Below are 12,004 nucleotides of genomic sequence, written 5' to 3' on the forward strand. Positions count from 1 at the left end.
GAGTCCAACCCCTGTTCCCGCACAGGACAACCCCAGAATTCATACCATGTGTCCAAGGGCGTTGTCCAATCGCTTCTTGAACACTGTCATGCTTGGGGCCGTGATACCTCCCTGGGGAGCCTGTTCCAGTGCTCCACCACCCTCTGGGTGAAGAACCTTTCCCTAATGTCCAACCTAAACCTCCCCTGGCACATCTTCCTGCCGTTCCCTTTGGTCCTATCTTTCTCACCAAAGACATCAGCAGTTGTCCCTTCTCCTCTCTTTGTGAGGAAGCTGTGGGTGCCATGAAGTCTCCTCTCAGTCTCCTCCAGGCTGAACAAACCACGTGACTTTAGCTGCTCCTCATACAGTTTCCTCTCCAAACCCTTCACCAACTTTGCAGCCCTCCTCTGGACACTCTGCAGCAGCTTTATATCCTTTCTATGCTGTGGCACCCAGACCTGCCCACAGTGCTCCAGGTGAGGCCACACCAGTGCAGAGTGTGGTTCTGGGCTGTCCATGCTGCACCTGGCCAAACCAAACCTTCATCCAGCTCCTGGTCACCTCCCATCCCCCAGCACACGCTCTCCACCTCCCACAACTGCAGCCACCGGCAAAAGCTCCTGCAGGCCCTGGTGCTGCTGACAGCACAGCAGTGAACAACAATCAGTCTATAATCATTTGCTCTTGTGTGGGGGTCTAGTTTGCATGTACTTTGTCAGGGATTGGCTTTTTTTTGCTTTCTTTCTTGAGGTCTGGACAAAATTCTGCACTAACATCAGAGCTGTAGGAGCTGGGCCACGGCCATTCCAGGCCGAAATAGCAATGCTGCGTTCTCCCCCATCAGGTTTTCTCCTTGGCTCTCATTTCTTCTCCTCAGGCACCGCTGGGGCCTCTCTCCGCCACCGGGGTGTCCCAGTCACCGGGGCGCAGAGACGGAGATGGGCTGCTGTGCCGCTCACTGCCAAGGTAGGATGCGAACTAACACCACCACCGTCCTTCCTCAGAGCCCGACTAACTCCGGGTCCCGGACAGCACATCCCGCAGCGCCGCCCGCCCCTTCCGCCGGCGAGCCCGCCTCCTCCTCCCGGCAGCCCGCGGCCGGCATGGCGGCGCCCGGTACCTAGTGCCGCACGTGTGGTTGCAGGTGTGGGGCTGCGACGCTCTGCGGGGCCCAGGCCGCCCCCCCGCCGCCATGAAGAGCAAGTCCTCAGCCCACAAGTCGGGGAACACGCACCGGGTGAGCACCTGCCCGGCTGGCCGCGTCTTTCGGTTTTTGTCGCTGGTGTTAGTTCAGTGGCAGCGCCCGGCTCCCGGAGAGGTGCTGAGGGGCGAGATGTGAGGTTGGCAGAGCCACGGGGAGCCGGACCGGGACGGTCTCGGCGTCGCGGCGAGGGGGTCGTGCCCGAGCCCCCGCCCCGAAGCACGGTCTCTCCCCGGCGCTCGGGGCCTCCCCCATGAACCGAGGCACCGGCTGTGTCACCAGCAGGAACACCACAGCCTTAGTGTAGGAAACTGACACAATGTAATTAAAAAATAACATGCGATGGGGGTATTAACCTGGGCGGTGTTCCAGGAAAGGCAGCTCGTTGAGATCCAGTCAGGTTTATCTGCATCTCTCACCGTGTTGTGGAGACCTGTGGGGTGCAGAGTGGGGGGCGGGGGGGCAGTCCTGCTCCTGGGCATTTTAAGCATTTTTTTGCTTTAAAATTCTGATAGGACTGCTTACAGATCACCAGGTACTGTCTGGTAGCCCATCTTTAGAAAGGAAGTTTCTGTTTGCAGTGCAGGTACAATTAAAAGTGTCTTATTATAGAAGGGCCCTTCTCAGAATTAAGGGAGAAATATGTTTGTCCTTTTGTTTTACAGTTTCTTACCTTTTCGGAGCGCTTAAGCAACATTAATATTGATATTATTCATCGGATTGACAGAACTGGAAGCTACGCTGAGGTGAGAACAGCAGTTGTGGTCATTTTCTGAAATCACATAGAATCACAGAATAGTTTGGGTTGGAAAGGACATTCAAAGGCCATCCAGTCCAACCCCCTGCCATGAACAGGGACATCTTCAACTAGATCAGGTTGCTCAGAGCCTCGTCCAGCCTGGCCTGGAATGTTTCAGGGGTGGGACATCTGCCACATCTCTGGGCAACCTGTGCCAGTGTTTCACCTCCCTCATTGCAAAAAATTTCTTCCTCATGTCCAGCCTGAATCTCCTCTCTTTTAGTTAAGAAACATTACGCTTTGTCCTGTCATAACAAGCCCTTCTAAAAAGTCTGTCCACATCCTTCTTACAGGCCCCTTTTAAGTACTAAAAGGCTGAAATAAGGTCTTACAGGCTGAACAATCCCAGCTCTCTCAGCCTGTCCTCATAGGAGAGGTGTTCCAGCCCTCTGATCATCTTAGTGGCCTCCTCTGGACCTTCTCTAACAGGTCCATGTCTTTCCTGTGCTGAGGGCTCCAGAGCTGAATGTAGCATCACAAGTAGACACACTCCATGAAAGGTTCACTTAAAAAATTTATTCAGGAGGAAATTGGAAAGAAACTCCTGCAAGAGTTGCATTTCCTGAAGCCTCATTTCGTACTTTTTTCCCCTTTACATTTTGACCTGCTTCGCAGTATTGCCATAGAGGCTCTTTGATAGTGTCATCCTGCAGCTGATGGCCCTGTGGGTGTTTCTGAGCGTGGAAGAAGCTGCTATGGTGATCAGCAATCCAAGGTCCAGACCTGCAAAGTCTTCTGGATGCTGAGTAGTTGCAATACTCAGCATGTGTGTAAAGCATGAACATGTGTATTTATAGATCATAAAGAAGGGTCATTTAAATGTGTTCTATAGATCATCATTGTGATTATAATTCTTTGCAAGTTATTACTTCCTGGCCTGCTTCTGAACTTCACACTCAATAGCTGTGAGGATGCCAAAAGAAATCTCAAAGCTTTTGTGCTGGGTGGGCTGTGGCTCAGCATCTTAGATTATCCAGGCCAGTCAATGAAATGGAGATATAAACGTAACAGCAGAGCCAGTTATACTGTTAAGTGACATTCTTTTATTTTATCAGTACTGGGGATCATCCTTTGTAAGTGCTTCAAAGACTGGGTGCTCTTGCGTTGCTTATATTCACATAATTACTACATATGCATTATAATTTTAAAAATTTTGACATACAATACATCTATACTATAAAATAATTGATGATGTTGGTTATAATTGTTTAGTTTCTTACTTACAATACATCTATTAAATATTAGTTAAATATAAACTAAGCACTCTGCTTCTAAACAATGTATCACTTAATCTTCTGTCTCCCTCCTGTCATGCAGAAGGATCTAAAACTTGAAAAATATCCCCTTTCTGTCTCCCTCCTGTCATGCAGAAGGATCTAAAACTTGAAAAATATCCCCTTGTTTTGCAGGTGGTCAGAAAGCATTTATCACGTCAGCTGGTTAATGATGGGTACATCTTCTGTAACTTAATCGTAGTATACATGAATTTGGCAGCTTCTCTTCATCAACAGAGGTCTAAAAAGCAATCACATAAACAAATCCTGTACCAGAAAATGTTTTCAAATGTATTTTGAATATAGAAAGGTCTTATTTTCCATAATATTCCATATACCTTTTCAAATGAAGTCATCAAGATTTCTCAAAATATTATTAAAATATTTAAGGCACTTGATTGTTTTCTTCATTTGAACCTCTCATCTTTGCTGGTGAAATTAATTAAGGTTGGTAGCTGTTATTTATCTTTGTTTTGACAGGAGGTGGAAACCTACTTTTTTGAAGGACTGCGGAAATGGAGGGAACTGAACCTCACTCAGCATTTTGGTATGTCGTTTTCCTTAATGTTTTCTGCTTTCCTCAAATTGTTAAAATATGTCTTCTGCATCCAGAGCCCAAATGGAGATTTTCTTTTGACTGTTTTTTGGACGGGGCTCTGGGGAGCTGTTATTAATGTCCAACATGCTTACCGGGAACTTTAGTAGTTTTCAGAGTTTCTGTTTTGTGCTTCAAACAGTGCAATTCTTCAATGAAGTGGCCAACAAATGCCAGTCCTTCAACCAGCTGGTCTACTATCAGAGTGCCGTTGTGCAGAGCTTGAAGACACATTTGCAAGTCAAAGGCAGTCTTGCTTATCAGCCCCTATTAGAGTAAGTGTGTGGTGACAAAACAAAGAGTCTTGATTGTATTATAAGTAAGCATGCATCTTGTACTGAGTGGTCTTTTTCTTTATTGTACCTGAGGAAAACAGAGGAATGAGATGCCCAAAGTGTTTGTATTTCTGTGATAGAGCTTTATGGTTCTAGGTCTTTAAAAAAAACAAACTATGACAAAGCAAGCAAATTAGCTTGAGTGCTTATTGAGTGTCAGACAGAATATTAATGTACTTTGCTTGTTGTTAATCATTTATGTCTCCTTGTTTACAGTTATCTGCTTGATTGAAAAAAAAATCTTGAGATTCTTGCCATACGCAGCTGTCAGATAGGTGATATTTAATAAAAGTGAGAAGTCTTTCTTTCCAAAGATAGGAAAGACTGGATTATGCAATGTTTGACTAGGTTTTTATTGGTTTGTTTTTGAAATGCACTAACACAGGTGTGTTTTCTGAAACACAGTCTAGTGGTGCGGTTGGCTCGAGATCTTCAGGCTGATTTCTATCCTCACTTTCATGACTTTTTCCTGGCCATCACCAAGTTACTGGATACACAGGACACAGAGCTGCTGGAATGGGCTTTTACCTCTCTTTCCTATCTCTACAAGTACTTGTGGAGGTTGATGGTGAAGGACATACACAACATATACAGGTAAAAGCTGTGTTTAATATATGTATTGATTAGCAGTTATTAGATGCTATAGAATCGGCTGAGGGAACTGGAGTTATAATAATTAACCTGGAGAAGCGGAGGCTGAGGGGAGACCTTATCACTCTCTACAACTACCTGAAAGGAGGTTGTAGTAAGGTGGATGTCAGTCTCTTTTGTCAGGTAACAAGTGATAGAACAAGAGGAAATAGCCTAAAGGTGCACCAGGGGAGGTTTAGATTGAATATTGGAAAAATTTCTTCACAGAAAGGGTTATCAGGCACTGGAACAGGCTGCCCAGGGAAGTCACCATCCCTGGAGGTGTTTAAAAGACACGTAGATGAGGTTCTTAGGGACATGGTTTGGAGGTGGACTTGGCAGTGCAAGGTTAATAGTTGAACTTGATCATCTTAAAGATCTTTTCCAACCACAATGATTGTATGAAATGTAAATACCACACAAGTACATGTCAGATCCTTCAGTGTACTTGTCAGCATGCTTTCACTGCTGAAAGACTCTGAGCCTTGTTGTCGTAGGCAGCTCATTTGACATCCTGCTGACTTTCATGAGCCATTTAGAAGGGATATGGGTTGAGCTGTAGATTTGGGCATTCAGTCCCCTTTTCTCCTGTGGGGATAGGAGAGGAAGCATCCACCTCAGCAGGGTAAACAAAGCTCAGAAAGACACTGGATTGTCAGTCATCTTGGAAACCTGTGTCCAAGTCTAAATTCAACACAGGTCTCTTAATTATCTGTCAAATACTCCAGTTATGGTTGTATCATTTCTGTCTTTCCCAGTTGCAGCCACCTAGACTCATGACATTGAATGGATTCCTTTGAGTCTTCAATTGCTCCTTTCTGAGTGTTTTCTCCTTCTTTTTTTTCCCTTCTTCTTGTCTGTTAAGTGAGAGAGCAGGTGAGGTATGCACACTTTTGTATGCTTTGAAACTCCTTGCCACGGGATGCCGTGGATGTGGAAGGCTGGCACAGGTTTGAAGGGAAACTGACCAAGTTGGAGTGAGTTACCAAATGCATAGGAGCCACCACTTTCTTGGGGAGTCCCTGAGCTGCAGGTGGTTGAAGGCTGATTTTTGCAAGCCCTCACCCTCTTTTTAAACTTTTACCAGGTGTCTCCTTCTGGTGGCTGCTGTAGATTGAATACTGGGCTGGGTAGACCCGTGGCCTGACCCAGTATGACTGCTTGTTCGGTCTTAAAGTGCTGTGGTAACACAGCTCTTCTTTTTGTCACAGCCGGTGGGTCCAGTTGCTTCCTCCTATTTTCAGTTTGGAACAGATGGAACAAACAAGGGGTTACAGATTTCCTCCCCAACCCAGCAAAAGCTGTCAAGCATATTGAAAAAAACATCTGCTTGACTGTGAATCTGAGTCACAAACTTGCTCTGCACTGAACATGTGCTGAGCCACCTGCAACTGTTACTGATACTTAACAGAGAATTGCAGATATTTATCATCCCTTTAAATTGTATCTTTAGAAACTTTTACGTGCACAGGAGAGCCTGTTGGCTCAAAGAGAAAAACCAAATCTGGCTTATCAAATCAACTTTGGTTTCACTTTCTGCTGCCAAGTACATATATTGAAAAATCTTGGTGCTGCAGTTGAATCTGTGCAGATCCAGATGTTTTAGAGATTTTCCTGAATGCGACTTATTTTCTTGGCATTGTCATTCCGCCTTCTTTGCAAAACTCTTTTTCTTTATCCAAGGAGAGTGGGAAGGAATCAAGTTGAGGAAGGTATTTGCCCTCTCTAGGAGGACAGATTCTTAGTGGTTGTAGAAAGAAGTCATGTAAACTGAAAACATAAGTTTTAAAATGGATTGGTGACAATTCTTGCATTGCCGTTAAGACAGTGGATTATTTTGTGTCTTTGTAGCCTATACAGCACCCTGCTGGCTCACCACAAGCTTCACATCAGAAACTTTGCTGCTGAAAGTTTTGTCTTTCTACTGAGAAAGGTAAGTGAGGTGTTTGTACTTTGACACTGTCTCCATTCTGTGGTGGCTCTTGGCTTCAATGTATAATATTGGTTTTTTTCCAAAGAAGGGTTAACAAGGCCTATCATTTTTAGTGAGTGTTTTACTGAGAATGTCATGAATGTCATATCAACAGTGGCAAACAGAGGCCTTAGTACTCTCTGTTTTTTAAACCAAATGTTTGTCGTTGGTATGGTAATCTTGCAAAAGGGAGGCTATAATTTGAAGTGCACATTTGCTCACTGGCTTTTTCAGTAGTGCTTTAAGGCCTTTGTAGAACTGAAATTCTTGTGACAACCTTTTTGCACTCCTGAATGTCAGAGTATATAATGTTCCCCAGCAGATCAATCAAGATCAGGGAGCAGCCTTTCATGAAGTAAGGAAAGGGAGTGGAAGTTGTTGGGTTTTATTTAGTCAAAATATACAAAAGCCAGGATTCCTGAGACTGGCTAGCAAGTTTGAGTATCCTAATTTTTGTCCTAAGTTGAGAGACCTTAGTAAAGCACATTTGTTTGATCAGCTGTTTTCAAAACTTGCCGACCTTCAAATCCTGAGAAATTGAGGGTTTTAAATTATTTGGCCAGAAGTCCTTACAGTATTCCCAGGTGTGGTTATAGTTTTGGATGACTGGATTCTGTGTTCAGCTGATGCACATCTCTTTCTGCACCAGTGCAGTGACCTTTGTGTTTCAGTTGGGACAAGCTTTATGGTGCATTTTTGTGCATGTTTTAGCTCTAAAGTCGTAAGAATAATCAAACCCACGTATTTCAGCTGCAGTGGCCTCAGTAGGCTTATTTGCATCTTGGCGGGGGGGTGCTGCAGTGGCTGAATAGCTGATCATTTTCTCCTTTCCATTTCCTCGTCTGGTTGCAGAAATAACGAGTTTGAACTGTTGTGGGAAGGCAGGACTAGGAGAGTAACGTGGTGATGTGGAGGTATTTAATTGCTTCTGTCCATCTGGCAGCTCTGAATAGAAGATAACTTTTCTTTTTCTCCTTACCTTTTGTAGGTTTCTGATAAAAACGCGATCTTCAATTTAATGCTCCGTGACTTGGGGGAGCACCCTGGGAAGGTGGAAGGTGTAGGACAGCTACTTTTTGAGATGTGCAAGGGTGTTCGAAACATGTTCCACTCTTGTGCAGAGACGGTAAAGACAAGAAAAGATTGCTGGTTTAAATGTTGCTCTAATAGAGCCTTAGGTAGCGCTCAGTGAAACCACTGAGTGTTGTCTTGTTCAACTCAATGAATCCTTGGTGATAAGCATGCTGTTCATTGCTTAACAGAATCCAAAAAAATGCCTTCTAAGAATACTCTTTGAGATAAGAAGGTTGTGCAGTATTCCAATATGTTAAAATAGTACTACTTGCTGATATTTCAGATTTTAAGTGATAGCCGTTTTTTTTTTCTCCCTGCAGTCGTTCTAGAAAGAATCAAGATCACTGGAATATTTTAGCAGTGTATTGCACTAACTAATTTTAGGATTGCTAGATTTGTTTTCTAAGTATAAAAACATGATGTGCTCTTTTCCTGTGCAGGCTCTGAAGTTAATTCTGTTAAAGCTGGGACCTGTTACTGAAGAAGAAATTGAACTACCGTGGGTAGCTGTAGGAGAAGCCTTTGAGCGGATGATCAGATCGGCTGTACTGCATATCCATAGGGAGCATTTTGATGTTGTCTTCAAGTGCCTAGAGGTATGTTGATTTTTTTTTTTTTCCCCATGACGAGACACCAAAAAATCCAGTGTGTAGTTATAAAGAATAGTATTTGTGTTTTATTGGACCAGAACTGGGGTTTTTTTTCTGCTTTGGAAACATTAACCAGAGTGTGCAGAGGAAAAATCCCACTCTTCTATTTTAAGTTCAGAGTGACCCTGATGGCTGTGCTGTGAGTGAGAAGGGAACTGCTGTGTGTGAGACTTGGAGCTCAGTCCCATGGCTGGTCAAAGGGGCTTGGTAGGATCTGCCTTTTCAGACATCACAGACCCCTTGCTGGGGTGGGAATGCTTGGGCTTGTTTTATATTGCTGAACTAGGAATACTGGTGGTTCCAAAACCGCGTTGCAACACCAAAGGGGAAGCTTTTTGCCCTGCAGTGCTCTTTACAGCAAAGATCTGGACGAACCTGGACAGTCAAGTTTAAGCCTTGGAGCCAAGTACTCAAAATCAGGAAGTGTTATCAGGCAGGGTGTTCCTCTGTTGCTGCTCAGGGGTTACACTGAGGTTTGAGGGAGCACTGCTGAGTGCCCATGGACTGTGCTCTGTTGGGTCATGGTGATGTGGAATCATGAGCAAGGTTCTGGCAAGTGTTTTTTACTTACCTGATCAACATTTAGATGTTTTTACCAGCAAATGGGATTTGCTAAGGGGGATCGAAACCTCTTGCAATGAACAACGGTGTCAGTTGTGCTCCTCAGATGGGTGAAATGGCAACATTAAGAAAACCTGAACTTTAGGGTAATCCTTTCAGCGTGGATAAATAGTTGTATTTGTTCCTTATTGAAGCTCCTTCCCTGTGGATATCCATAGTTTCCCACAAAATCTCATCCTGTTCCTCCTACCTCACCCAATATGATAGCAGTTATTGCCTGACTGCCATTAGCTGCAGAATTGTTTCTATCCTTGGGATCTGAGTCACTTAGCATCTGCAGTTGTGATGAAGTCTTGAAATTGGTGACATAATTGCCTTTATTTTTAATGAGGCTTGGTTTTTTCTTACCCCGGGAACCAGTGTATGTGTGTGGTATATCTTTCTCAGAGGGAAATATTCTTGTAGTCTATGATAGCTCTTCAAATCGAGTTCAACCTGTAAGATCAAGAATGGGCATTTATATCCTCTGGACAGAAAGGGACACTAACAGAAGTGATCCAGAGCAGCTCCATTGTCTGTATAATGTAGATAATGAGTAGCTTATCAGTATCCACATTGACATAATGAGGCATAAAGTGTAAAACTTCCAATAATTCCAGTGGAAGCTGGGTACTTCCATACCATTGTGGGTCTGGGGCCAAGGATTTTTTTTCTCTTCCTCTTTCCTATTTTGTGTATCTTGTGTTTGCCTTTCAGAAGACCCCCATGTTAAGAGTATTTGTGTTTCTGTCCAAGGAGTCCAGCATGTGTGATTTTACATGAAGGGAATCATATAGTGTTTCTGTAAGATTTAGTTTGTTGAACATGGACAAGAGAGTCAACAGTAGTTTGGGCAGATGAGGTGCTCGTTCTTTAGAATGCCTTTCAAATAGCAGTAAGTGGAATGGAGTCTGATTGCTTTTTTTTTTTTTTTTTTCTTTTTTAACAGGAGTCACTCTTAGACTTGCAGAGGAAAATAACTAAGGCCAACTGCTGCATGGCTTCAGAGCAGATAGAAAGGATTTTGCAAGCTTATCTGATCCTAGTGGGACATGCAAACGGATCCAAAGTCTCAGTGCCTGAAGATGTCTGTCAGGTAGGTCAGACTTTGCCTGATGTGCCAGAGAAGTATCACTTGAATATGGAAGACGTGTGGACAGCTGAAGCACTCATAAATTTCTGATGCCTCAGTGGGCTTGCCATTTGAGTTGAGTGAAAAAAATACATTTGGAGTATTGCTACCTCTATAATTCCATGAAAATTTTCCTCTACTGTAATGCTCTTTTAAATGAGCAAGGGGAAAATTAGACTGCTTCTGCTAGAGACTGTGCTGAGCTGCAGTAACTGCCACTGTGGAGACCTAGAACACCATATCAACGGTAGAGGAATTCTACCAGATTCACATATATTTGACACCCTTGGGTTTAGATGTAAGTTGAGTGCCTTCAAACTTTAACAGAACTATTGGGATCCTTTTCTGTGGGCTGAAGCTTAGAACACCATGCACTCCTGCTCCAGACACTGTCCAGGTCATTCAGACCAGACAGTCACTACCTTCATAGACAGACATCGTCTCTCTTTCATTTCAGATTTTGATAAAAATGTTGCAAACACCAGATCTCTTGTCATCTTGCTGCAAGACCCTGCTGAACACCATTTCTGCATTGCTGCTGGCTGAGAATGTTTTCTTGCCTGATGCTTTAACCAAGGAAGCTATTGAGAAGGTAACAATGACTGCTGCTTGTAGCAGAAATCGCAGAATTCAAGTTCCCTGGAGTAGGCTGATTTCAGGACATTCAACTTCAGGCTAGGAAGTAGACGATAAGGTTCCTGTTAGCCTTTTTGCACAGATAAGGGAGAAGCTACCCAGTGCCTTAAATAATGTCTGCTATGGTCTCGGGACTCCTTGACAGCCTCATGCACACTGTCAATGTAGCAGTGTCATTGTGGCAGACATCTTTACCATGAAAACCAGGCTCTGATTCAAACACCTACAGCCTCTTTAGAGAAGTGAGGGAAGAAAAGAAGGTACATGTCCTGCTTTAAATTATAAAGCAGGTCAGTAACTTGAGTTTAGTGAAAAAAGTACATTTTTCACTAAGCTGCCAGACATTTAGTCAGCATGTCTTAGCCTCATGAACAGGGTTCAGGCAAGTGTAGTTTGATTTAGGAAGTACACAGGTGGGTGTATTTCAGTACTACTGTTGCTTCTGAAGCGTTGACAGGATCAGTTGCGTACAGTCCTGTCAAAAGCAGTGGTGCAAAGATTGGTAGGAGAAGCTACTGCAGAGTCTGCTTCTTCAGTTTTCCTGTTAACTGTACATTATAGTTTTGCAATTTACCATGTGGACCATAATCTTACAGTGTGTATAAAAATATTCAAAAGAAAATATGTGATTTACAATGACACAACAAGGCTGTTGTGATTGTTTAAAAAAGATCAAATTTCATCTGGTCTTCAGTGTTGGCTCGTGTTGAACTAAGATTGGTTCTGCATGTGGCAAGAGTCCACTTTTGCTTGGGAGATACGGTCCTTGAAACATTTGACAGTATTTGTGTGTGCTTGTGTTAAACTGAAGGAGGCTTAAGGCTGTTCTTGTCTTCTGAAGGGTCTGGGAAAGGGAGATCTGGGTGTTGCACATCTTGGCTTTGAGAAACACTGATCCTGGGTATCTCAAAGGACTGTTCTTGGCTTTTCAGAAGCACAGAGGTTAGCTATGCCCATAAGGCTATGCAGCCCTCTACACAGGAAAAATACTGAGTTGAAAGATCTTTTGGGCCTAAGCTTTTTCCTACTGATTGGTGTATCTGTGCTGCAGTCCTAGAGCTTTCAGGTTACATTTTCTACGTCACACTAGAGATACCTAAGCTGTCTTTGCACAGAACCAGCTT

At 43.7% G+C, this 12,004-nt stretch overlaps 1 protein-coding gene across 1 annotated transcript in view; it reads left to right on the forward strand.

Moving 5' to 3' along the window:
* The first annotated feature begins 1,061 nt into the window (after window positions 1-1,061).
* UTP20 (UTP20 small subunit processome component) overlaps window positions 1,062-12,004 on the forward strand; it is a 65,652-nt gene continuing 54,709 nt past the window's right edge. Inside the window, exons 1-10 of the mRNA XM_065836689.2 lie at window positions 1,062-1,219; window positions 1,849-1,929; window positions 3,737-3,803; window positions 3,994-4,126; window positions 4,592-4,780; window positions 6,668-6,749; window positions 7,777-7,914; window positions 8,303-8,458; window positions 10,062-10,208; window positions 10,702-10,836. Coding sequence (XP_065692761.1) covers window positions 1,175-1,219; window positions 1,849-1,929; window positions 3,737-3,803; window positions 3,994-4,126; window positions 4,592-4,780; window positions 6,668-6,749; window positions 7,777-7,914; window positions 8,303-8,458; window positions 10,062-10,208; window positions 10,702-10,836 — 1,173 coding nt within the window. The 5' untranslated portion in view covers window positions 1,062-1,174. The remainder of the gene's footprint in view (window positions 1,220-1,848; window positions 1,930-3,736; window positions 3,804-3,993; window positions 4,127-4,591; window positions 4,781-6,667; window positions 6,750-7,776; window positions 7,915-8,302; window positions 8,459-10,061; window positions 10,209-10,701; window positions 10,837-12,004) is intronic.

This window comes from Patagioenas fasciata, chromosome 1, assembly GCF_037038585.1.
Source record: "Patagioenas fasciata isolate bPatFas1 chromosome 1, bPatFas1.hap1, whole genome shotgun sequence".
NCBI lineage: Eukaryota > Metazoa > Chordata > Aves > Columbiformes > Columbidae > Patagioenas > Patagioenas fasciata.